The sequence below is a fragment of the Terrapene carolina genome, unplaced genomic scaffold (genome assembly GCF_002925995.2).
Source record: "Terrapene carolina triunguis isolate 2854851 unplaced genomic scaffold, T_m_triunguis-2.0 Scaffold523, whole genome shotgun sequence".
Lineage (NCBI taxonomy): Eukaryota > Metazoa > Chordata > Testudines > Emydidae > Terrapene > Terrapene triunguis.
The window spans coordinates 1,392,299-1,418,647 of record NW_020664874.1 but is presented as its reverse complement, the minus strand read 5'-3'; the positions used below and the strand labels follow the sequence as shown (position 1 = coordinate 1,418,647).

At 55.6% G+C, this 26,349-nt stretch overlaps 1 protein-coding gene across 1 annotated transcript in view; it reads right to left on the bottom strand.

Moving 5' to 3' along the window:
* Window positions 1-26,349, bottom strand: part of DNMT3A (DNA methyltransferase 3 alpha) — a 130,398-nt gene that overhangs the window by 43,671 nt on the left and 60,378 nt on the right. The window contains exons 3-5 of the mRNA XM_029913229.1: window positions 24,836-24,882; window positions 23,359-23,505; window positions 18,970-19,002 (exon numbers count right to left, since the gene is read on the bottom strand). Of these exons, the coding sequence (XP_029769089.1) occupies window positions 18,970-19,002; window positions 23,359-23,505; window positions 24,836-24,841 (186 nt within the window). The 5' untranslated portion in view covers window positions 24,842-24,882. The remainder of the gene's footprint in view (window positions 1-18,969; window positions 19,003-23,358; window positions 23,506-24,835; window positions 24,883-26,349) is intronic.

The window sequence follows — 26,349 nt, the reverse complement described above, 5'->3', positions numbered from 1 at the left end:
TGGGGTGACAATGAGAGGAGCTTGTGCTTACACAGCCCAGCTCTGGACAGTCCTACCTAGTTTCGAGTCAATGTTTATACCAGCAATTACCAGCTGGTGCAGTAGAAGAGGGCCTGGAGGAAGGATCTGAAGGAGCAGGGAGGAGCAGATTGATGGTGGTGGCATTTCAGGTGGAGAGAAGGGTGAAGGTGCTAGTGGGAGAAGTTGACACACAGATTTTGGAGGCTGGTGTCAATGACAGAGCGGAGGGGATGGGAGATGCCAGAAGGCAGAGTGAAGGTGCCAAAGGTGAGAACAAGGAGCCTGTATTTCATGTGGTAGAGCTGGGAGGGAAGGGGCTCAGAGGGGGGTAACATGTTCTTAGCGATGGGCCAGGCAGCTGACCCTCTCAACAGTGTTTTGAATGGCCCTAAGGAGACACGTGGGGTGTCGGGTTGTAGTAGCAGCTGAGACAGGAGACGCAAAAGGCCTGACAGAGTTTTAGCAGTGCAGACAGACAGGAAAGGCCAGACCCAGGCCCTGAGAGAAGTTCCCGCGGGAGGAAAGGAGAGATTTGGCAGAGATGGTGTCATGCTACACAGCGACCTGCCAGCGAATGAGGAAGAGATGGTAATGACAGACGGACATGGGACTGAACCCCAATGTGCAGTGAAACCCGGCCCCAGACACAGCCAGTCGCAGTGTTTTACCACCCATCTCAAACGTAGCCAATCTACGTCGCTACGCACCAGGCCAGCCCCAGAATCTGGGGCAGGGCAGTGAGCTAGTTCTTTGGGACACGCTCCAAACATCACTGACGCACTTGCCTCATGAATGTGGGGGGGGGGGGGGGGGGGGGGCAGCTTCAGATCCCCCAGGCACTTGCATCCAAACAGGTGACCAGCTGCTTGTGCCGTTGAACCCGAGTGACCAGGTGACCGTGGTTCCATTTTCAAGGCTCTTCCCCCAAAGACCAGCTCCACCTGGGCGGATTGTCCCCGGCCTCTAACGCTTGTCATTTCAATCAATATGGAAATCAGCGACCTGTATATGTGCTCTCACCCTGGCTAAAAACCAGGGCCGCCCAGAGGATTCAGGGGGCCTGGGGCAAAGCAATTTCGGGGGCCCCTTCCATAAAAAAAAGTTGCAGTACTATAGAATACTATATTCTCGTGGGGGTCGCTGTGGGGCCCAGGGCAAATTGCCCCACTTGCCCCCGCCTCTGGGCGGCCCTGCTAAAAACCAGAAGCCGCTCAATACAAGGCCTGCAAGGTGGGGAAGGTACATGTTTGGGGGGTTCAAATCGGGGCCCTTTCTCTGAGTACACGTGCGCGTCAGCCCACGCAGCCGTTTCAGCTCAGCTCTGTGTCAGTCAGAGCGCCTCTGACCCAAACACCCTCCCCCGTCATGCGCAGTGAGCAGGGACTGGCATGGCGCTGTCTGATTCCTCTCTTCAGAGGGCCGGGCTCATTCCACCAGCATCCGGAAATCCAGCCTGTCCATCACCCCAAAGCAAGAGAGAGCCAGGCCGGCCGGCCAAGGGAGGAACAGGACTCAAACCCGAAAGACTGTGTGCCATGACCTAGCACTTCTAGGTGCTCGTTCTCCTGAACGCTGCTGAGTGCTCACGTCAGGGGCTGTGCCGCCCGGCTTTGCCACGGGCGATTGTCTGCTCGCTCAGAGCAGCTCAACGCAGTCCGTTGCGAGGAGAATGGCAGAAATGACAGTTAGAAACAGGATTCACCCTCCTCCCTGTCCTTCCATGAACCTAGCCCATGGAGGGGCCCAGCCAGTGAGTGTACATGTGCCCCCGTGCAGGAGGAACTGGGCATGGGCTGTAACCACAAGCTGCCTCACTAACAGTAATCATAGATGACAAGGTGATGAGAATGCCTGAGCCTTACCCAGCACTGCCACTACCGCTCACATCAGAGGAGCTGCACCAGTGGGTGACCCCTCCAAAGGCTACTGCAGCCAGGCTCGGAGAACGGCAAGCTCCCTCGGGGAGCAAGAAGAATCAGTGCAACTCTAGCACCTAGCCACCTGAACACAAACCCAGAGAATTCCACCTTAAAACCCTGCCTCTCTCTCCTCTCCCCCAGCTGCATTCCCAACATGAGGGCCTGATCCCCGCACACAGCCTGGGGGGCAGGTGGCGGAGGGGCAAGAACTGCAATGGCAATAAAAGCTCCTCCCCTGCTGTGGGGCAGAGCGACCCCCCTGGAATCTGGGGCCTCTGTCTCTCTCGGTGCCAGGTCCTAGGTGCTCCCGGGCCTCTGCGCTGGGCACACGCCCTTCCAGCTCGCTCTCCCTCAGACACAAACGCTGCCATGGACACAGCTGCTTCCAGCCTGGGAGCGCGATGGTCTCAGTCCTGGCTGCTTCTCCCCATAGCCAGGAGGGCCAGTTCAAGCACCTCCCCCTTCCACCCCTGCAGGGCCTCCCTGTTTGGGTCCAACATGTGCTGCTCCAGGGCTGCAGCCCTACAGAGGAGGGAAACAGGGCACGTGTCCATTTGGGGTGTTAGTGGGAGGAGGTTCCCCACTGAACCGGAGCAGGGGGAACATGGACTGTATCCCACCCAGTCAGGGCCATGATCATGGAGCAGACGGCTTTGTCCCCTGGCAGCACAAGTTATTAACCCCCGAAGTCAGCATGAGGCAGCTCACAGCCCACACCACTGGGCACGTGGCGATGAGGCAGGGCCCAGGACCACTGCACGGCTGAGGCAAGCCCTCGAGGATCCGAACAGAGTATCAGTGGGGATGCAGAGAGATCCCAGAGACCAGTGCAGAAGGGCAAATCCGTCCAAGCCCTACACAAATCAACTTGCTGGGAGCCCAAGGGATGTGCCTAATCTGCACAAAATGGAGCATGCTGACGCCACCCTGATATTTAATATGGAGGTGGAACCCAAAGAGCCTCTGGGTACTGCCATGCCATGCTCTATCCTGATCTGAGTGGGCCTGCAAGCTGGGACCCGCAGAGATCACTAGAACTACAGCCCGTCTGGTGCGAACAGCTCCTTCACGTGAATCTGAAACAGACAAGCCCCACACCCTCAGACGTATGCTGATCAATGCCAAATCTACGCCCAATAAGCCCTTCACCATTCATGATCTTATCACCTGTGAATCACCGGACCTGGTCTGTATCACAGAAACCTACCCGACTGACAACATAGGCGTAGGGTTAGCTCTTCTCCCCCACAGGCCCAAACACAAGGAAGACAAATCCAGAGGCCAGAATAGCCGCTCTTTTCCCTTCCAGGAAAAATGCAGGAAAAGTTCACTTCAATCTGAATCCTTTGAGTGTATCTACTTAATCTGTGAGCCCAGGGCAAAGACTGAGCTGGGCATCCTGCTAACCGGTAACCCCCCAGTGCCCAGACACATACGGTTTCCCAGCGGAGCTGACAGAGACGCTGTCGGACACGGTGATGAAGTTCAACATCCACACGGACAATACCTCTGGTAGAGCAGCCCCAAACCTCCTCTACCGTAGGGTTCTCACAGATACTCTCCAGACACATACACACAGCTAGCCATACCCTGGATTGGATCCTCGGGCTGAGAAACATGCAACTACCCCTCTCCTCATCAGACCATTTCCTCCTCCTGGCCAAAATAATAAACCTTCCCCATTGTCAGGGAAGAAGAAACCACCAGCCTGGCCTGCTCACGAAAGCTCTTGCATCCTGGCCCATTCCAAACATACATTCAGAGAAAACTCTTCCCCAGCAAGGATTAGTGAGACATCTCAAACACTCCCTGCCTACTTCTCAAATGGTCCCCTCTCCCACCGAGTGCCTCTACAGATTGCCACGGCTCCCAGACAACGTCTGGGAGGAGAAGTGGGATAAGCTTCACTGACACACAAATATGTTTAAATAACAAAAGCTAACATCACTAGTCAACTTGCACAGCTCCTGAAGAAAAGATGGACCTTTGCAAGGATTCCATTGTCGGATTATTCAGCTTTGGAAGGAGAAGAGATATGAGGGGACTCAACTGAGCTATCAGGATCATGGAAGAACGGTTACTTTCCCTACAGTAACTGTGGTGCGTCGAGATGTTGTCGTCTATGCGGATCCCACTGTAGGCATGCATGAGCCTCACACATGAGACAGAATCTTCTGAACAGCTGTGTCTGCTGGGGCTTTGCACCCCTCCTCTGCCTCCTCATGCTCCCATGCAAGGGCATGAAGGGCAGATCAGCTGCAACCCTTCCTCGGTTCTCGAGAAATCTGAAGCCTGTGTCTGCTGAGAACTCCAAAAGTGGGCATGGAGGGTGGCACATGGGATCTACATTGACTGAAACATCTCGAAGTATCACACTTACTGTAGGGCAAGTAACTGTTCTCTCTCCTTCAAGTATGTGTCAGCCTAGATCCCATTGTAAGTGACTGGCAAGAAATAATCTCCTTCAGGGTGGGTGGGAATGAGGAGTATGAGTGCATCTAACAGAGACTGGAGTCCTGCTCTCCCAAAAATGGCATCTGACCTAGCAGGTACATCCAGTGCCTAATGCTTGACATACATGAGTGGATCGATCCATGTAGCAGCCTTGCAGAATTCTGATATCGGTATGTTCTGGAAACAGGCCAAGGATGTGGCTTGCGCTCTGGGAGAGAGTCGTTGGGAGATGTACGCAGGCCGGTTGGTAGCACAGTGAAATACGTTATCCATTTTCATAGTCTTTGTGACAAAATGGCCTAACCCTTGGCACGGCCAGCAATAGCCACAGACAGACATGGAGACAGTCTGAACGATTTGTACAATGTAGCATCAAAGGGCTCTGGATATGTCTAGGTGTGGCGCTTCTTCTCTGTGTGTGGAACATGGCTTCGGGACGAACCCAGGTACATTGATTGATTGATTGATTGATTGAAGTGGAACTCAGAAACCACCTTGGGGATGAATTCTGCATGAGCTTTCAGTACCACTCTGTCTGTATGAAGCAAGGTGCATGAAGGTTCTGCCATGAATGCCTGAAACTGACTCACTCTCCTGGCCAAGTGATGGCTACCAAAAAGTCCATCTTAAGTGTAAGATGGTAAATGCAGCACCCCAAGAGGAACTTAAGTGGAATTACGCATTCTGTGAGCGAAGAGCCACACACATGGGCGATGATATCCAGCATCTATTAATCTCCAACCACCTCTGATGGAAGCAGTTGAGGCAGTTTCTGAAGGTCATCTCTGGGATAGTTTTAGTGGGACTCTTGCCTGTCTCATCAAATCTGCTGCCTCTGGGAGGGACCCTGGAGTGTGATGAAGGGGGATGACGGCATCTCCTGGGCGGATATTCCAGTTGATGACCATGAGATCAGGCAGCGTTCCCTGTCTTTGAGGAGGCTGGTACAGGAAGGGCTTGTGGGTATGGCTGTGGGTAGTAAAATGCCCAAAGATCTCAGTGTCACTCTCAAATCCCTGGGGGAATAGAGTGTGTTGCCCATCCGAGTGTCTATTGTCACCTGGACTCCTTTCAGCATCCCAGACTCCTGTAACCACAAGGCCTGGCACATTGTCACTGCTGCGGCCATGGATTAAGTGGCCATATTGAATATGTCCATTGCCACTTGTAGCACTGTTCTGGCTACCAACTGACCTTCCTTGACGGACTCTCTCCACTCACAGAATCAAAGAATCATAGAAGATTAGGGTTGGAAGAGACTTCAGGAGTGACCTACTCCAACCCCCTGCTCAAAGCAGGACCAACCCCAACTAAATCATCCCAGCCAGGGCTTTGTCAAGCTGGGCCTTAAAAACCTCTAAGGAAGGAGATTCCACCACCTCCCTAGGTAACCCATTCCAGTGCTTCACCACCCTCCTAGTGAAAAAGTTTTTCTTAATATCCAGCCTAGACCTCCCCCACTGCAACTTGAGACCATTACTCCTTGTTCTGTCATCTGCCACCACTGAGAACAGTCTAGATCCATCCTCTTTGGAACCCCCCTTCAGGTAGTTGAAGGCTGCTATCAAATCCCCCCTCACTCTTCTCTTCTGCAAACTAAATAAGCCCAGTTCCCTCAGCCTCTCCTCGTAAGTCATGTGTCCCAGCCCCCTAATCATTTTCATTGCCCTCTGCTGGACTCTTTCCAATTTGTCCACATCCTTTCTGTAGTGAGGGCCCCAAAACTGGATGCAATACTCCAGACGTGGCCTCACCAGTGCCAAATAGAGGGGAATATTCACTTCCCTTGATCTGCTGGCAATGCTCCTACTAATACAGCCTAATATGCCGTTAGCCTTCTTGGCAACAAGGGCACACTGTTGACTCATAGCCCGCTTCTCGTCCACTGTAATCCGCAGGTCCTTTTCTGCAGAACTGCTGCTTAGCCAGTCGGTTCCCAGCCTGTAGCGGTGCATGGGATTCTTCCGTCCTAAGTGCAGGACTCTGCACTTGTCCTTGTTGAACCCCATCAGATTTCTTTTGGCCCAATCCTCCAATTTGTCTAGGTCACTCTGGACCCTATCCCTACCCTCCAGTGTATCTACCTCTCTCCCCAGCTTAGTGTCATCTGTGAACTTGCTGAGGGTGCAATCCATCCCATCATCCAGATCATTAATGAAGATGTTTAACAAAACCGGCCCCAGGACTGACCCCTGGGGCACTCCACTTGATACCAGCTGCCAACTAGACATCGAGCTGTTGATCACTACCCATTGAGCCCGACAATCTAGCCAGCTTTCTATCCACCTTATTGTCCATTCATCCAATACTTTTTTAACTTGCTGGCAAGAATACTGTGGGAGACCGTATTAAAAGCTTTGCTAAAGTCAAGATATATCACGTCCACCGCTTTCCCATATCCACAGAGCCAGTTATCTCATCATAGAAGGCAATCAGGTTGGTCAGACATGACTTGCCCTTGGTGAATCCATGTTGACTGTTCCTGATCACCTTCCTCTCCTCCAAGTGTTTCAAAATGGATTCCTTGAGGACCTGCTCCATGATTTTGCTGGGGACTGAAGTGAGGCTGACCGGTCTGTAGTTTCCCAGATTCTCTTTCTTCCCCTTTTTAAAGCTGGGCACTACATTAGCCTTTTTCCAGTCGTCCGGGGCCTCCCCCAATTGCCACGAATTTTCAAAGATAATGACCAATGGCTCTGCAGTGACATCAGCCAACTCCCTCAGCACCCTCGGATGCATTACATCCGGCCCCATTGGACTTGTGCACATCCAGCTTTTCTGAATAGTCCCTAACCTGTTCTTTCACCACTGAGGGCTGCTCGCCTCCTCCCCATACTGTGTTGCCCAGTGCAGCAGTCTGGGAACTGATCTTGTCTGTGAAGACCGAGGCAAAAAAAGCATTGAGTACTTCAGCTTTTTTCACATCATCTGTCACTAGATTGCCTCCCCCATTCAGTAAGGGTCCCACACTTCCCTTGACCTTCTTCTTGTTATAATCAGACCTGTAGAAACCCTTCTTGTTACCCTTCACATTCCTTGCTAGCTGGAACTCCAATTGTGCTTTGGCCTTCCTGATTACACCCCTGCATGCTCGAGCAATATTTTTATACTCCTCCCTAGTCATCTATCCAAGTTTCCACTTCTTGTAAGCTTCCTTTTTGTGTTTAAGCTCACCAAAGATTTCTCCTGCGGGAGCCTGGAAAGGAAGGGGGGGAGGGGGTCACCCTTTCCCATGAACAAGGCCTGGCAGTTGACAATGCAGAACTGGAGTCAGGCGGACAAATAAATTTTTCGGTCAGTGGCTCAGTTTCTCAGGGTCTTTATCTTTTGGAGTCTCCTCTGTGGATCTGCTCTTCTCTTGGACTGTGGTGTCAGCTGCATGTAGAAATGTTCAAGGCCCTTAGGAGGGACTAGGTAGTACTTTTCTACTTGCTTTGAAGTCAGGGAAGTGATGCTGGGGCGTGCTGCAAACCCCTCGCTGGGTCCAATATGTCCTCATTAATTGGAAGGGCAAGTCTTGCAGGACCAAGGAGCTGAATGTGTTGAACAGCTTATGTGTATTGTCTTGGGTCACCACTGTCTCGATGTATAAAGTTTCAGCTCTCCTTGAGAGCCAATCTTGGAAGGCCTGAAAATCAACAGGCGGTGTCAGGGACGAGGTGACAACCTTGTTGGGGGATGACAAGGATTCATTCCTCAGGCGAGGAGGACAGTAAGAGTGTCTCCCAAGCTACCTTGTGATGGGGCTTTACTCTGGGGCCCTGTGGCAAGGAGGGCCCCAATAAAGCTAGTATGGCCACGACAGCACATTATACTGGTATTGGCCATCCACTGCCAGTCATGTGTCAGAGCCCGGAACAGGGCTCTTCTGGAATACCCTTTTGGGTACTGTTCCGGTCTCTCAGGAGAGTGCTCCCGGCTCGAAGGGGAGAGGAGGAGTGGCCTGGGCACTGCAAGGAGAAGTACTTCTCAGAGATCAGTAGTGCCGTTGGATGCAGTACTGGCGCTGATGCTGAAGTCAGTGCCGCTCCAGCGCTGAGAGGAGGGGTGAAGTTGCTCCTCAGAAGGACTCACTGGTCAGAGCTGGTGCCGGTGTGGATCTTGGTGTCAACGGGTACTGGCGCGACAGCCTCTCAAGACTTCTTCACCGAAGGTGCCTTGCTTTCATCTTTTGGCATCATAGAGGGTTTTGAGGACTTATCTCTGGACCTTCAGTCCCCCTTGTGTTGACTCTTCCGAGCAGTGTTTGTGCTCAGTGTGGGTATGTCACTCAGCATCCAGATTGGACAGGCAGGGTCTTTCTGCCCAGGGGCCGGGGCTGATGCAGCTGGTGCTGAGGCTGATCATCTTGGTGCACTTTCTGGTTTTTTCTCCCTGCTGGAGCCAGAGGTGTGGTGCCTGGTAGCCAGGGTCTCCTCAGTTCCATCTTGGAATACGTCTTCTCTCCAGGATCACGTTCACTCCAAGTGGTGTAGTTGGAGACTCCCATCTCAAGATTTTTGGATGCGGGACAAGGAGGAGCGGCAGATGGAACATTTGTCAGGGATGTGTTCTGCCCTGAGGCATCTGCTGTGTCCATTGACTAAGGGCATCAGACCATTGCAGGAAAGATAGGGTTTAGCATCCGCCACTGCTAACAGCGGGCATGAAGTGCTTTTACCCTGCTGTACAAGGGATGTACGGCGGAGGATGGGAGGTTCTCTGCCTGTCCTTTTCCTTTTTTTTGAACATACAACTAAAAATTTCTTAATAGAAAACAGCAAAAAAGGTGGAGAGAGATTTCTTCACGAGTTAGAAAGCACAGAAACAGGTTGGACACGGCCCAGGTTCCGTCCTGCGGCCACAAGGGTAAATGGGAACTGAGGGAGGGCTGTGGCCGCTCCACCTTTTATGCCCTCATATGGGAGCACAAGGAGGCACAGAGCGCATGTACAGCCCCAGGGACACTGATGCGAAGACTCCAAATTTGTGCGTCTGAGGCGCACGTGTGGATCCACAGAGACATCCTCGAAGAGAGGTGCGCAGCTGCTAAAGTGATGGGGCAACATAAGCACACAGCTAACAGATGAGATAGCTAGTTGCCATGGGTCAGACCTGTGTGGCCTCACTGTCCCCAACGCTTGGCCTCTGAGTATCACTCTGACCCCCACTGTCACGAGGGGCTCTGTGGAGTCAGAATCCAGGCAGCGTCTGGCATTTTGTTATTATTTTAAAGGGGCAGCTGCACAACAACGCTTTGCCTCTCATTTTCAGCATTCCCTGAGCTGCTGGTAAATGTAGGGACACTTTGCCGTGACACATTAAGGTCCCTTCAGCGTGGGTTTCCCAGTGTATCCTGCGCCACTCTTTAAAGGGTAATCAAGGTCAGGCCAGGTTTTCATGGGCTGCAGGGTAGAACCCAGTGAACCATGTCCTAAGCAAGACGTATCCCAGAACAAAATCCCAGATGCAGATGCTAATCTCATCTTTCTACAATAGGACCAACCCAAAGCCCAGGTTGGGATCCAGACTTTCTCAAAGTTCGGCCCATTCCAGAGAGAGCTTGGATCCGATTCCCAAGCTGGAGTTTTGGCTTGGGGCCATTTCCACTCTTACTAATGTAGGAGACTAGGGCCCAATCCTTACCATCAAAACCAAGATCCATCTGCTGCAGCTTCCAATCTGCAAGAAAGCTACAGCCCCCTCTGGATCCCTGTTCTGCCAGAATCTCCTACCGAAGGGAACTCGCGCCCTCCCGCCTGCACACCACACCCACTGGGCTTTGTGGAAGTGGTGCCAGGGCTGCACATGGCTCTAAATCAGCAGGCACCAGACTGAAGCCTCTATGCATCCACAGAAAAGGCACCGCCTGGGCCACGGGAGGGCAAGCGCCCCCCATACAACCCCAAAGCAGCATACCTGAGCCTGAACTAGTGTGATCCCCTCTGAGGTGAGGCGGCAGATCAGTCTCCAGGACCTCACTGCCAACAATGCAGGAAACTGCGCTGGTGGCTTTGTGATGTGGATACTTGTCCACACAGAACTGCCCTGAGTCTCCCAGCTCGCTACATGCCAGCCCCACTGAACGCCCGCAGGTGGGAAGAAGGAAGGCTGCACTGGAACCCGTGACCTGAGGGGAAGGCCCATCTCTCATCCTCAGTCTCTCCCCATCTCCCCACACATGGCATTTCTCCATCTCGTTCTCACTAGAGCTCCATCTACCCTGATGGACTGATTCCCCACTGGTCTAAGTGGACACAGTGGGAGCTGCCCCTACTCCTATGCAATTGGTCCTGCTTTGAGCAGGGGGTTGGACTAGATGACCTCCTGAGGTCCCTTCCAACCCTGATATTCTATGATTCTATTCTATGATTCCTAGGGCTGAATTTGGCGCCCTTTCTCCTCATCTATCTAGTAGCCCTTCCTCTGTCGCTTCTCATGTGTGTGCCTCTCTCTGTCGGGCCTGGGTGGCAGAACACCAACATGTGCCATGGGTAAGGGGCATGGATCTGGGATGGAGAGATTCAGCTCAGGAAATCACACGGACACAGACAGAACAGGTGACATCAATCAGAGCCTTTGTCGCCAGGGGCTCCCTGTCCCCATAGAATCATAGAATCTCAGGGTGGGAAGGGACCTCAGGAGGTATCTAGTCCAACCCCCTGCTCAAGGCAGGACCAATCCCCCACTAAATCAAGCCCATGGGCTCTTGCAGCTCCACCGGTCTCTGGCAAGCTTGCTCCCTGCACAGGGCTGAGCTCTCGGAGCGTGCAGGAAGTTGGCTAACCCAGGTCCCAGCGGGAGGGAAGAGCCGTGGCAGGACGGCCTGACCTGCAGACAGCAGGGCTATTCCTGGTCAGAGTTGTCCTTTTAATCCATCTGCTTTGCACGGGGTCAGACCTCAGACCAATGAGCAAGTGAAAGGACCGAACTATGTCCAAGCAACAGTCCTGCAGGCTTCAAACTGCAGCATCCAGGCTTCTCTCTGTAGGTAGCCTGCCTGACTTCAAAGCCTTCGCCAGCGCTTGCAGCACCCCCCCTGCCTGCGAGGTGCACAGGACAGGTGCAATGAGGGTCTGGAACTCAGGGCCTCCCCTCTTAGGCTGTAGCTGAACTCAAATTCCCCCCCTAACATTTCCCCACTGTGGCTACCCCGATGCAGCTCCTTCTCTTGCATTCAGCCCCTGCTGTGGCTGCAGGTCTCCTCTGCACCATTCTGGGGGGTCAGCAGCAGGAGGGAGAGAAGAGCCACCCTGGCAATCCAGTCCCCAGGCCCCATTCCCCAGCCCTATACTGACGGAAAGCAACTGCCCAGAGCAGCCGCTTGGCAGGCAGGGTCTATAAATAGCCGGAGAGGACCTGTTGCTAGGGAGACACAGCTGACAGTCAGCGAGCGAGAGAATGAGAGAAGGGGGGAGACGGAGCGAGAGAAGGAAGGGATGAACGAGGGAGGCAGGAAGAGCTCTTGCAATCAAGCCCTGCGCAGAGATGGGCGGAGGTAGGAAGGGTGTTTGGGGTGGGCTGGATACACTCGGCTGCTTGTTTCCCTAGCCCAGAAGCAGCACCTGGCTATGGCACACAGCCGGCTAACCCTTCTAAAGGGCAAACAGACCCATCCCCTTCCCTCAGCAGCTCCCGCCCCAGACCAGTGGGGAGCTGGGGTCACAGCATCTGGGCCAAATACAGGGGAGGGGCAGGGTGGGGTTTCAGAGCAGAAGCCTGCTGGCTGAGCGTAGGCAAAGGCCTGGGGGGTGGCAGGGAAGGGTCTGCACGCATCACAGAACGGGAGGGTCAGTTCTGGTTGGTGTGTACGTCCCACATCCCACTACAGCCTGATCCCGCCAGCCTGTCACCCCCCCATACACGACCCCCTCTGAGCTCTGGGCCTGCTCTCACCTGCCCCCATCCTCCTGGGTCAGCATGACGCCCCCTCGGCACTACCAGGCACCTCCTTCACACCGGACTAACCTCCAGTCTGGCCTGACCTGGCTCCCTGTAGCACCCCCAGCCTCAGCCGTCACCGCCACGTTCCCACCCTTCACGAGCTCTGGCTGCGCCCACGGACTCGCCCAGGCATGAGTCGGCACCGCAAGGGCCCGAGTCGGGGGCCTGCTCCACGGCTGTGCAGGGAGCTGCGGGATTCTCCAAATGTGAAACAGGCCAAGACACCCTGAATGGCACGACGGAGCCTGAGGCCTCGGTTCCCAAAGACAAGTCATAGGGAAGAGACGGCACCTTCCTCCGCCATCCCTGCCAGGCTGTGGGGGCCAGCACGCCCCCGCCCTCTCCCAGACACGCAGCAAGGACTGAGACGCAACCTCTCAAACCAGAACTGTGGGGCTGAGACCCCCCTTCTTCCCCTCAGATGCCCCTTGCTCCCCACCCGCTCCTCAGACGCCCCCTGCTCCCCCCTCAAACGCCCCCTGCTCCCCCCTCAGATGCCCCCTGCTCCCCACCCGCTCCTCAGACGCTCCCTGCTCACCCCTCAGAGCCCCACTGCTCCCTGCTCACCCCTCAGACACGCACTCCAATGGCTGAGCTGCACCCCCATCTCCTCAAACAGGCGCCGGGGGAGGGGGTGACAGATGCCCCCCCCATCTCCTCAGATAGGCGACAGCAGGCCAGGTGCCTTCCCATCTCCTCACACATGCTCCAGGGGCCTAGTCACCCCCTTTTCCCCACCGATTGCTCACACACTCCAATGGCTGAGACGTACCCCATCTCCTCAGACAGGCCACGGGGGCCCGGATGCCCCCCATCTCCTCAGACAGGTGACGGGGGCCCGGATGCCCCCCATCTCCTCAGACAGGCAACAGGAGCCTGGATGCCCCCCATCTCCTCAGACAAGTGACGGGGGCCCGGATGCCCCCATCTCCTCAGACAGGCGACAGGGGCCCAGATGCCCCCCCATCTCCTCAGACAGGCGACAGGGGCCCGAATGCCATTTCATTTTCCCTTCCTTCAGTCCCCTGGGCACTTGTCATCTTCATTTCCCTCTGCATCATTCACCTCTTCCCCAGGCCCCAAGCTCACCCCCTTCCAGCCAAGCGTGACGATCCCCATCTGCTCAGAGTGAGCCTTTGCTGCTTCCCCACCTCCTCACGCTCACAAAGCAGCCGACCGCCCCGGCATCTCGAAGCCCCTCCACTGGCTCCCCATCCACTTCCAAATTACACTCCTCGCTCACAAAACCCCTCTGTCCATTCCCACCTCTCCACTGGGCAAGGGCCTTCTCCCCGCAGGTCCTGATCTCCCTGTAGCTCTCTGCCTCATCGGCTCTCCGGGTCCCCCCCAATCTGGCCAAAGCCGTTTCCCTCTCCGGCTCACATGGCTTTGGCGTCACTTGCTGAGGCACTGTTCAGATGCTTTACAAAGGACAGTGGGTCTGGATCACAGTCCCTATGAAATGGCCCTGCCTGTCCACCATACTCTATGTCCCCGACCCCTCCACCGTCCCTCCTGGGTCTTTCTAAGGGCACACAGACTCTTGAAGCGCTTTCCTTCCTTCACTGCCTACAGCTCTGATTGGCCACTTGGCTCCCTCTGGTACTACCACTGACAACTTCACCTCTGGTGCTTACGCCATCTCTTTACCTGCCACTTTCCATCCCAGGGCCCTCTCTCCGTCGCCCCCATCTCTGACCCTCGCTGTCTCAGCAAAGTGCCTGAGCGAGTCACGACCCCTCATCTCCCCAGCCCCTCTCACGCGGTGTCCTGGATCCAGGTCAGCCTGGGCTTCCCTCCTGCAGCATGGAATCTCTCTCCTCCCTGGAGTTAACCGCCTCCTCTCCTGAGCTGACAAAGGGTCCTTCTTGCTGACCTCACAGCAGCCACTGTTCTCTGGCCCACGTCACAGCTATGCTGGGATCTCCGTGCCCCTCCTGAGCTACCAGCTAGTTCTCCATCCCTCGGGGGGGCTCCTGCTCTGCCCCACGAAGTCCATTCTCGGCCCTTGGCTCTTTACCATCTTCTCCCTCTAACCACTAGCTGCTATTTTTGTTCAAATTATACGTGATTGTACAGAACTTTTAACACCTTTAATGAACCCTCCATGCCTGACTTGATCAAATAAACCGCTCTGCTTCCTTCAGGCCCAAAGAGAAGCGCTTCCCTTTGCCACGGGGGCTGCTTCAAGCACAGCAAAACAGATTTGGAAATGGACAACCATAAAGGGACAACTCAGCCCTAGTAACCCACACTATGTCTATTGCAGGGTCCCGGCTCAGGATCAGGTCTCCACTGTACAGCGGGAGGCTCGGGCCCTGCCCCACAGAGTGTTCAGTCTAAGAATACAAAGTAAGTGAGGCTTTCAGTCACAATTAAATGGCAAAAACCTTCATTAACGCAGGGTTAAGGTTCAGCAAAACTCAAACTTCTGAAAACCACGAAATACCGACTTGCGGTGCATGGCCACTCAACCTTCCCTCTGCCCCCTGGAGCTGGCAGTAGCCATGGGCAATTCGCTGCAGTGGTGGAGGAATACGGTGGAGCAGCTTGGCAGAGCTGTGATGTGACAGGAGGATCTGGGACTGAGCCCTATTACCAAAGACAAGAGGTGCATGTGTACCTTGATGTTCCCATCTGCACCACTTCAACACAGAATTGTGTAGGTTGTCAGCAGTGGGGCACTGGGGTTTTCTTGCCATAGGTATTGTCAGGAGCGAGGTGGGACATGAGTGTCTGTGGATTTAATGATGGGGAGGGAAAAGTAAAGGGTTAGGTGGTAGCCCGGGTGCAAGTGGAAAGGGATTGTAAAAGGGTAATGAAGTGGTTGTTAAATGTTACAAGTGAGGTATTCTGTAGGGGGGTAGGCTCAGTGTTTGAGCACAGGGCATGTGCAGACAGCGCCTGTCCATCACAGGGACAAGGCAGATTTGGACTGTGATTTATGGGTGTATCGGGGCATCGCTCAAAGAGGCCATAGTTAAGGCTGCCTGGGCGTTTACCTTAACTCAGTATTTCCTGGGTTTCAGAGGTGGAGTTTTGCCAAATTCGACGTTCTGGAAGGGTGTGATCCAGCACCAGGCAACCTGAACTCTGCGTTAACTAAGTTTTGGCCATTTATCTTCCTAGTTTTTTAAAGAGAAAGAGAAATGTTTGTTGGTAAGAGTTACTGGTCATTTAGACAGCAGTAGTTCTCCCTTGGGTTTGCAGCTGACATGCTACTGTGGCTAGGTAACAATCAAAAGATATAGGTTTTATACATAGTGAGTTCTCAAAGAGCTCATTTTACACATGGGAAACTGAGGCACAGAGAGGTGAAGTGACGTGCCCAAGGTCACCCAGCAGGCCAGTGGCAGAGCTAGGAATAGTCCTAGTCCAGTGATCTGTCTATTAGGACACAGGGTTCTCTGTGACTCCTTAGGGCTCCTCCTCTCTCCTGTACATATAGTTATAGTGGAAAGAGGATCATGGTCATGCTCTGAAATGTTTGCAACCCTCCCACCTTCTCCACTCCCACTCCTTCCCCCTTAACTGAGCCCTCCAACTTTTCTTCCTTCCCCTACCGCCCATTCCCATTTATCCCCCTCCCCAGAACACCCCCATCCCTCACTGCGACCCCTATTACCACCTACTCTTGCCCCTCTAATCACTGCCCCCCCCGTGAGCATTCGCATGTGTAATTCATTTTCTTCTCAAAAATCCATTCAGCACATCTGAGTATTCTGCTGTACTCAGACTGCATTTCTTAAAAACCCCCAAATCAGATCCCCACCACCTTGACAGGCAGATTTCCCCCAAATGATTACGATTCTTTCAGATTTCTGCCTAGGGTGGGTTCCAGACGTCACAATTAGAGGCTCCGAGCGGTGGTAATGGCCCATTTATCTCAATGCGATGTTCTCAGATGACAGGGAACACCCCATGGAGATGAATACAGCCTGAAACAGCAGCCCTGAGACACAGGAACTGCTCCATTTCTGGCAGTGGGTGTTCTCATCTCTGCACCTTCGGAGCCTAGCACAGCTGTTCTCAGCTCCTCTCCCCAGCCAGCCTAAACAGTGTGTCGGTGTGTGCTCTAAGCCTCATGCCAGAGGGGCAGGGCTTCCCTAAACCCTCCTAGCTCACATGAGGGGGGTCAGAAGCAGGGTTCAGATACCCACACAGGAGCAGTGACCCCCAGATCACATGATTGGATTTAGGAGGGGGGTGCAGACACTCCCAGAAAGGCAAGACCCCTCCAAAACCTGGGTCACATGAGGGGGGCAAAGAAATATGGGGGTCACACCCACATAGATGAGCAGCCCCCCCAGATCCTGACACACATGGGGGGGGGAGGGAGTGGAGCTCAGACACCACTGGAGGAAGCAGTGACCCTCAGATCCCAACTCACATGGGGGGCAGGGAAAGGGACTCAGACCCCCCCCCCAGAGGCAAGCCCCTCCAGCACCTGTCTCATTTGAGGGAGTCAGTGAAGGGGAAGTCACACCCACATAGATGGGCTGGAGCCCCCCAGATCCTGGCACACACATAGGAGAGGAATGTGGGGCTGCCAGGTGCCTCTGCCCCTACTCTCCCCCAGGCTCCCTGTTACTCACCCCTCATGTCCCGCTTCCCAGTGTCCCACCCCTTCCTCCTCTCCTCTCCCACTCCCTCTACTCCCCATCCCCTGCTCCTCCAACCCTGCTCCCCCTATTCTTCCACCCCTAAGAACTCTCCCCTCCCAGGGAGCCTTGGCGTGTGTAGTTTACTTTCTTTCTAGTTTCAGCGCCTTCTGAATACTCGGCTGTCCTCAGATGACGTTTCCCCAACCTAACGATTGCCTGGGACAGAGGCAGACTGGAGCAACGTGCCTGCTTTTTTAACTGCCCGTTCCTCCCTGGGTTGGATCTGAACTCCCAGTCCCTCACTGAGCAGAACACGTCCTCAGAACCACTCAGCCTCTCTCCGGACATGTGCAGCGGAATTCATTAAGGGGGTCGATTAGCACATGACACTTGTGACGTGTCTAACTGGTGAAGCAATGCTTTTTCAAATCATGTTCTCATTTGATTCCCCCGAGGGCTGGTGGGTGCCAAGCCCTCTATTGGGGTAACCCTCGAGCGCTGGACACGCTGGAGTGAGGATCTGAGCTCTACCTGTGAGCAAAAAAAGGTCCCCAGAATCTGCAACCATTAAGACAAGCTGTTTTTCCCCAGGGAGTTCTATCCAGGGAATCCGTGGTCAAATGGCCCCAAATCTGGATGATTTACAGAACCCGGCACTCCGGGAGACCCAACATGGCAATCCGAGTAGTCGTGTCAAGAAAGCTGGTCTTGCCCATAGTTATTGTAGAGCGGTCACTGCTATATTACAGCCAACTAAGCTTAACAGACAAGGGGTCAGAACCTACGGCTCAGGGCCTAGGCTCCAGAGAAGGACAATACATCTAGACAGAGAGGGTTTTAAAATGGTGCTGCATCCTTTGTCCTAGCTTTGGCCTGTAAACTCTCAGAGGCAGGAACCGGCTGTATATTCGATATGTGTCAGGCACTAGATGTGTCTGTCAGCGGGGTACGCTCTGCCAGGCGCGGGCTACACACACTGCATGGGGACTGATCTCCTATCAAACTTCTGTTTGCTTTTACACTGGGGCCCTCCTCTGCCCCCCGAATCCTCTCTTCCTCCCACATTTCCTACGCCTGGAAACCTGCCTATTGCCGCCTCCTCTTCTCTGCCGGAATCAGCCCCGGCTTCACCTCCTCCTGTGTTGAAATCTCCATTCCCTCTCACCTTGCCTACTGCAGTTCCCTGGGCTAGCCTCTTCCCACCATGCTGTGCTGCCATCACTTTGATTTCCTCTCCACTGTAAGCTCCTCAGGGCAGGAACTGAGTCACTTCCTTTACCTGCAAAGTGCAATGCACACCCAGGGCGCTAGCTCTCCTCGGGCCACACACACATGCCCCCAGACTCGGACACCTCTGCTGGCTGCCCAGGCACTCCACGCCACGGGCTTTCCCCAGCCTGTCTCACAGACCACCCATCCTGCACCAGCCTCCTCTCCGCCTATTCAACACGACCCCCCAGTGCCGGCGGAAAGGCCCTCTCCTCTGCAGCTCCTGCCATTCGGAGGAGATTTCTGCATCTCTCTGCCAGAGTCTAATGGACTCTGAGACCATCTCTTCCTCCCTCTCCTCTGTGCTGTCTGCACTGCAGTGTCCAGAGCGTTCGACCTCTCAGCACCTCGCTCGCAGCCAGGGCTTAGCATTTCATTCGCCCTATAAGGCTGGCCAGGGTGTTGTGTGTATGACAATCACTAGAGAAAGGGACAGACTGTATGTGCGCATGGGCTGTCTGAGTGCATGGGTGTGTGACTCTCTGGGGGATTATTAGAAGTGTCGAAGTGTGCATGTCTATATGCCAGTGTGTGTACACCAGTGCATGGCTGTGAGATGGGGTGAATGGAAGCGTGGGTATGAACGAGTGGGCCTATGAACATGGGACTGGGAGTCTGAGGTCTGGGCACGCCCTGTAACATGTCCAGCAGCACAAAGCCCAGGGGCTCTGCGCCTCCCACACATCATTTCAATGTCACAGTAAACACTGCCCAGAAGCAAAGCATGTCCGTGCCCCTCGCTCCGCCCCCCAGAAGGAAGTTACACCCATGCCACGAACCTTGTCAAGCTGGGATGCCGATGGATTATCAGTCTGTGGGGAGAAAGGTAAAGGAGAGGAGGGTGTTAGCAAACAGCCACATCATTCAGTACATCAGAAGCTGCCAGCCGCCCCGTGTGGGAAGCAGACGCTGCAGCAGCAGGGAAATCCCCTTCCCCTTTGCAACATACTGAGGCCTCAGGAAAGGGCCCCACACCTTGGAGCCCCCCTCTGCTCAGTGAGACGGAAGATGATGGATGCTTGTGCCCATCAGCCAAGGGCAGCTGCACCACCAGAACCTGAGCAGATACGGACGAGGAGGGGGGTTATTTTGGGGTAGGGAATTATCCACTTGTTTTTTGTGAGAAGCCGGTGTCCCTCACTCCCTGGCTTCTAGTCTGTTCTCCACTGCTTGCCCAATAGCCGTAACCCCCCAGACTGTGGCCCTGAGGTTTGTCACTCCTTCACCATAGCTGGAAAGGGGACAAGGACCTGGCAGAGGTGGGCTTCGAGCAGGCTCCCTCCCTGTGACTGAGTGCTGTCGCCACGGCGTCTATGCCACCAATCCAGTGTGGAGACAGGTGCCTGCAACCCCTGCCACAGAAGCATTTCCTGCCAATGCCTCCCACGCTGTGCAGCGCTCAGACTGTGCCCCCCCTCCCCGCCCCAGCTCATACCAGCCCTGACAACCATCTTGCAAAGAACTCAGACAAGAGGCTGCTTTGCATTCCCCAAGCGTGTTTGTTCAGGGCAGGAGCCTGGCTCTCCTGGAGAGCCCTGTGCACTCTGCAGTCAGGCCTGACATTCCCCTTGTTCTATGGCTCACACCAGGATCTACGCAGCTACCGTGCGGCTCTTGTGCCTTGCAGGGCGCCAGTCCCTTAGCACTGGCAGCTCCGGGATGAGGCCAAGGCCAAGAACACACCGAGGTGGACATTCCACATTGCAACCAGCTGATGCATGGAGGGGCCTTCCCTCCGCGGGACCCACTACCTACTGTCTCCCTTTGAGGCCTCGGAATAGAACTGAAGGCTGTAGGTCGGGGGGGACCAAAGGGCAGTCCAAGAAAATCCACAGCGTAGTACACACCAGCTCTCAGCCCATGGACTACAGGCCACAGCATCCAGTGCTCCAAACAGCCTGAGGAATGAATTCCCATCCCAGCATGAAATGGGACCAAGTCTGTTGGGTCAGAAGAGAGCAGTGCATGCTGGGACGAGCAATCTTTACTCCTAGACAGGAAAGATGCAGCTGCTGCCTCCATGCAGGACAGAGGCAGGCCCTGGGCTTGTGGCAAAGCCCCCTGCAGCCTGGATCTCTTTACTCTGGTTTGTTTTTAGTTTAATCGCATCATGTTTGTCTTGGTTCTCCTGGCAACCAAGAGAAAAGGAACGATCCCATTGGGAAGCAGAGAAAGGGCAGGGGCTTGGGGACCAAATGTGTCGTAACAAGCTCTTCAATCCAGCAGAGACCCGCCTAACAAGATGCAGGGAGGGGAGGTGGAAGTTAGACACATTCAGGCTGGAAAGAAGGTGCCAGTGTTTAAGAGTGAGGAGAATTAACCACGGGAACAACTTACCCTTCTCCAGCCCTGGCAAGGTGAAAGCAAGACTGGATGGTTCTAAGAGATCTGCTCTAGTTCAAACCGGAGTGACGGGATGATCACAGTGGTCCCTTCTGGCCTGTGGATCTAGGACTAGCCCTGCAGTCCAGACACCCTCCAGGCAGCTTCCTGCACGCTCCCCTCTGTGTGCAGGAGTCCCCGGGACACAGCCAGAGCGAGAGGCCAAAGGACCTTGCTGGGACTCTCCAGCACTTTGATTAGCCCCGAGAGGCAGTTTGGTCTCTAGGCTGGCAGGCAGGAAACCTGGCTTATATCGGCAGCTCTGCCCCGGAGCAGCTGTGGGACCCTAGGTCAGTCTGTTCCCCTCTCCCCTTCGCCTACACTGACTATCAGCTCCTGGGGCACGGCCTGTCTCACTCTATGTCCGCACAGTGCCTAGCCCAACCACGGGGCCTCTGCCTGCTCACATAAGGCAAAAAGCGGAGTCCTGGCTGCATTCTGGCCGGCTCAGGTGCGCTCCTGCTTGCCCAGATCCGAGAGAGCGGGACAGTGACTCAATGGAAGGCTTTCCTCCTCCAGGCTTCTCACTCAGCTCCTCCCACTGTTTGTCAGCAGCCCCTGGGGATTCCCAGTGCATGGAGAGTGGGGTACGGGAGGGAGGGACCCAATGAGGCAGGAGCCAGAGATGCACGGATTCATTGTGTGACATCAGCACATGGTGAACCTGGAGGACCTGCCCTCTGGGGTCTGGTTAGGGACAAGAAAACAGCCTGAGAGTGAGAGGAACAGACACACACAGGAAAAGAACCTGATGCAGAAAGGCAAGCCACCCAAAACCACAAGAGGCCCCAGGCCACCAGCACACGGACAGAAAAGACGACTCCGCCTGCCCCCTGGTGCCCCCTGTCCAAGCTCAGATCTCCTCGGCCATCGGCTGTTGGCCATGGCAGCTGCCAGCACCGATCCCTGCCAGAGGGCAAGGGCAGAAGAGCAGCACACAAAGGAGGGTCGCAAGGAAGCCATCCCCTTGAGGCACTGTGACCTGCACTTGAAAGCAGAGATGGTTAGCAGAGCCCAGCAGCCGGGCGTTCCCGAGAGTCCAGCACAGCCCGGGGAGCGCCACCAGAGGGGAGGAGACAAATGCTACTTAACAGGACAGCGGCATTTGAGGCCCCACGTTCCGGTTTTGGAAAATAACAACCAGTCTCATGAACATACATGGTGCTGGCCCACGGGGCCCTAAGCAAGGATATTTTGGGGCTCCCTCTTACCCCTCATCCACCCCCGAAAATACTGCTTACATCATTCCACAAACCAAAACAATAGCAACCCAACACACACTTCTTCAGTAAGTACAGTCACACGAATCGGGGCCCCGTGAGCTGCTTGGGGCCCTGCGCCACTGCTTCGTCCGCTTCTGCCTAGCGCAGCCACAGCTCAGCAATACGACTCCTTCTGAAACCAGCTGGTGTTTGGTTTTGAGCATTCCCAGGCAGCCTCCACAACCCAAACACAACAAGGCCGGGCTGGGGGGCAGGACAGTATGGACCCGAAACTGACTAGAAACAGGAAATCACACTGACCGCTCTAGTCTCACTGACCACAGTGAGTGAAAATGGCCTCAGTGGGGAAAGGTTACAGTCATTTAGCTGAAACCTTGGTTTCCATCATTTGTGTGGTCACTGGCATAGAGACAACGGCCCAGGCTCTGCTCTCATTTCCCCTCTGTAAATCGGGAGTGAGCTCCCTGGAGCCAGCCCTGCGCCTCAGCAAGGACAGCAGGGAACCTGGCCCAACGCTGACTAAAACAGAACAAAAGAATGGTAACCTGTCAGTTACCTTCATGCACGACTGCCTGTGCTGGCTCACCCTGGAGCACGCAACCATATTCTCCACCTTCGCTCCTACCCCTGTGCCGGGCAGACTTACTTGAAGGCCCAACAGAAACATTTCCATGGAGATACAGTTCCTACGCGGGGGCCATTTCAAAGAATGCTGTCTAGCGTTTGGCTCTGCTGCCCCGCAGAGTTCCCAGAAGCCCCTGCTGCTCACGAGGGCAAGGCCAGAGGGGGGGTGGGGGGCTTTGGAAAGACAGAATGAGACTAGAATGGAGGCAGATCCTTCCTGCTGCAACCCACATCCTGGCCTGACCTCCTGAGTGCGCACCACACCGCCCTGAGCTTTGCTCTCAGCTACAGACTCCTCTTGACAAGGCTGCGAAGGGCTATCCGGGGACAATTACTGGTGCTGTCAGGAGCTGGCTCGCCTGTCTGTGAACGGCCCAACTGTGCGCTAAAGGCCCTGCACTGCTCACCGCTAAGAGTCTCTTTTAGTTCAAGCGGGAGGGCCTGTGCTGTCCCCAGGAGGTACCGTGATCAACGGACAGTCACCGATTTGTTACTTGAACCATTTGCTGCCCCTCCATCTAAGAGACTGGTTCAAATACAAAGGCCTCATCCAACCATTTCCTCGCCTACCCCGGTGAACAGGCCAGCAGCACAGCTCGACTGGAAGGCTCTCCCTGCTCCGGAGGGCCGGGTGCTCCTCTGAAACCTGCGGCTGTGATGGGGAGCCAAGGGGAGGGGAGAGGTGTCAGCTTCAGCGGAGCTGCCACCAACATGAGAAAGCTGTCATAAGAGTGAGGGATCAAACAGCTTGGGGACACATGAGTGGGGGGAGAAATCTGCGGCCGGGCTGAATCCCACGGGGATTTGGCGATGCTCAGACCACTTGGTGCCGCTCCCCTGCCCAGCCCTGCCCCACGGAGACGAAGCGCACTGTGTCACTGTTACCTACGGCCGGCAGAACGTACCCCTCGCAGGGTGAAGCAGAATCCGGGTCCTTACCTCCCTTTTCCATCTGGCCAGCCACTCGTCTCGCTTCCTCTTGCTGATGTAGTACGGGTCCCCGGCCTGGAAGGTGAGCCGCTGCATGGGCCTCTGACGCAGGCTTGACTCCCAGCCCAGCCCGCCACGCAGGCGGCCTCGGGATCCCTGCTTGCAGACAGTGAGAGAGGAGAGAGACAGGCTGAAAGGGGCTGGCTTTTCTGCTCACAGCTCTGGGGACATGGGGGCCTGGGGCTCGCTGGGGAAACAAGGCAGTGAGGGAGGAGCATGAGTCCATTGAACAGGGGGTGGACGACCACGGGACAGAGCAGGGAAGGGACTCACCCACCCCGGGCCATGCAGTGAGCCAGCAGCAGAGCAGGGAATAGATCCCAGGCTCCTGACTCCCAGGGCCAGGGGCAGGGCCATGTCACTGCCAGAGCGTGAGGCACACAAATCCAGGCCAGGTTTTACCTGTGGCTACACCAACTCAAAAGCATAGAATGTCAGGGCTGGAAGGGACCTCAGGAGGTATCTAAGTCCAACCCCCTGCTCAAAGTAGGCCCAATCCCCAGACAGATTTTTGCCCCAGATCCCAAAATGGCCCCCTCAAGGATTGAACTCACAACCCTGGGTTTAGCAGGCCAATGCTCAAACCACTGAGCTATCCCTCTCCCCCATACTAGCTCTGGGGCTAGAGCAGGGTGCCAGGACCCTTGCGTCCCCTTAGTTCGTCCACTGGGAGGGGGGAGGTTTCTGCAGCTCCCACTTTTGAGCGTTGGCCTCTCCCAGGACGGGTTCTAGCAACGCAGCGGCTGGGAGGCTGAGCAGGATCGAGCTGTAGGAATTACCCTGGGAAGCGCCAGCCCAGCCCATGCCGGATGCCAGGCGGCCGGGGCGCAGCGCTCACCCCAGAGCCCGTAGCGGAACTGGCAGTCAGACCCATTCCATCAGAAATTCTCTGCCACCCTCCTACAGGAGTGCATTACCGAGACAGAGACGGTTAGCACTGAGACCTCCTGGATACCCAGAGCCAGAGCTAAACCTACACTAGCCAGATCCCACCGTAGACATCTGTGCAGACACATCTGCAGTACGGGCCTGGGACGGCTCCAGCAATCATGTCCCGATATGTAGCAGAGGCTCTGGGATCGGGGCCTCACTCTGGAGCGAATGGGCTCTGGAATGAGTCCCCTGGGTCTCTAGAGGGCTCTAGTGTCCAGGCCCCCATGTGCTGACCCAGGCCCTGTAGAGACGGCTGCACTGTACCTAGCCAGCCTCTCACGCTCAATGCAGCAGCTTCCTGTACCTGCCCGGGGGGTTGGACATGCCCTCCCCAGATGCCAGGCTGCAGCCTGACAGGAACTTGGCCATGGATTCTGCCAGTGCTCTTGCTTCTGGAGGGCAGGAGTCGCGGCTCCCAGCCTGACTTAGCTCTGTGGCTTAGGCAAGGCAGGGCAGTGGAGTCCCCAGGGCGGCAACCCTGGCACATACTTGCCTCCATTTTCAGGGAGTCATAGTTAGCTTCTTCCTTCTCGTCTTTGCCTGCAAACACAGAGCACAGAGAGCGCACGTCAGCCGGGAGGGAGCTGCAGCCCAGCACACGAGGGGCTGAGCCAGATCCCAAGGGACCCAAAGGCCAGTTCAGAGCAGAAAGGCCAGCTGGGCAATACCACTGCACTGGCCTCCTGGAACCCTCTGCCTCTGGGAGCATCTACCCTGGAGTCACAGTTCACTGTGCCGGCCCTCAGCTACCCCACTGTCTCCCACTGCCCCCAAGGGGGGAGTCTCCTATGCCTTTGGCCTCCCATGCCTGCCTGACAATTCTGACTGTCTCTCTGCCGGGACACGTGCCCTTCCCCACCGGATCAGAGCAAGGGCTCCAGGCCCTCCTGTGCTCCTGGGAATGAGGTCTCCGGCGCGCCTTCCCTGGGCTGGGCTAATGGGGGGACAACTGCTCTCACTTTATAGTCTCCAACTCCAGCGGCCATGTCACGCGGCACCTAGGACTAGTGTTGCCTGGAGGCCTCGGGATGCCGCCAGGGTGGCGGTGACCCCTGGAAATGGGCACGCACCGGCTAGGGGGCAGGGCGAGAAGGGAAGTGTTCACAGCACTATGCAAAGGTTTCTGATTTCCTGTGTTATCAGTACATCTTGCTGCCTTGCAGGTACGTGCAGAGCTGCTGCTGGGAAAGCAGCTAAAAATAAAACCAACCGTTTCTGGGGCTTGACACGTTCAAAGCGACCATGTTCTGAGGCCAAACACAAGGGGGGGCTGAGTGTGAGTTACAGTGAGGGGCGAGGCGGGGGGGAGGTTCCGCCTTTTGGTAAAGGTGTATTTAGTGGTGGGGTTTTGTGTTCATAAACGCAAGGCTAAGGTACCACTGCACTGTACTCCCACAGCTCCGCCGGGGTCCCTCGATCCTGACTCACAGCCCCCCTGAACTTCCAGCCCCGGTCTCCTCAAACACAGCTCTGACGCTGCCCCTCAGCCCAGCCTGTCATTCCAGTCCTGTGACCCCCAGCCAGCTCTGCTGATTCCCCTCCAGCCACACAGAGTATCCCCCACCGTCGGGCCCTGGCCTAGCCCGGCTTTGCTGCTACACGCTCAGCCTGAGCGACACACGGCAGCCTGGGGCGTCTCTTGGGAAAGGCAAGCCGTGCACGCCGCGCTGCCCCAGCCGGGGAACTGGGCTTGGCAGACAAACGCCCACTAGGGCCTGGGCGAGACACTGCCAAACTCCGGGTCCCGTGGGACTCCTCCGCTTGCCCCGGGATGGATCCTGCCAGGGAAGGCAGGGAGGCTCCTGGGTGCGGAAGAGCTACCAGTCCGAGTGCACACACGCTGACAGAGTCGCAGTCCTGCTCGCCCAGTGCACACCCCTTTGCTGGCTCCCTACACACTGCCACACACGCTGACGGGGGCTGGGCCTCGCTCACAGATTCCCAGGGCTTGGGGCGCCCTGGCAGATTCCTCAGGCTCGGGGCCCAGGGGAGGGAGGGCGTTCCACG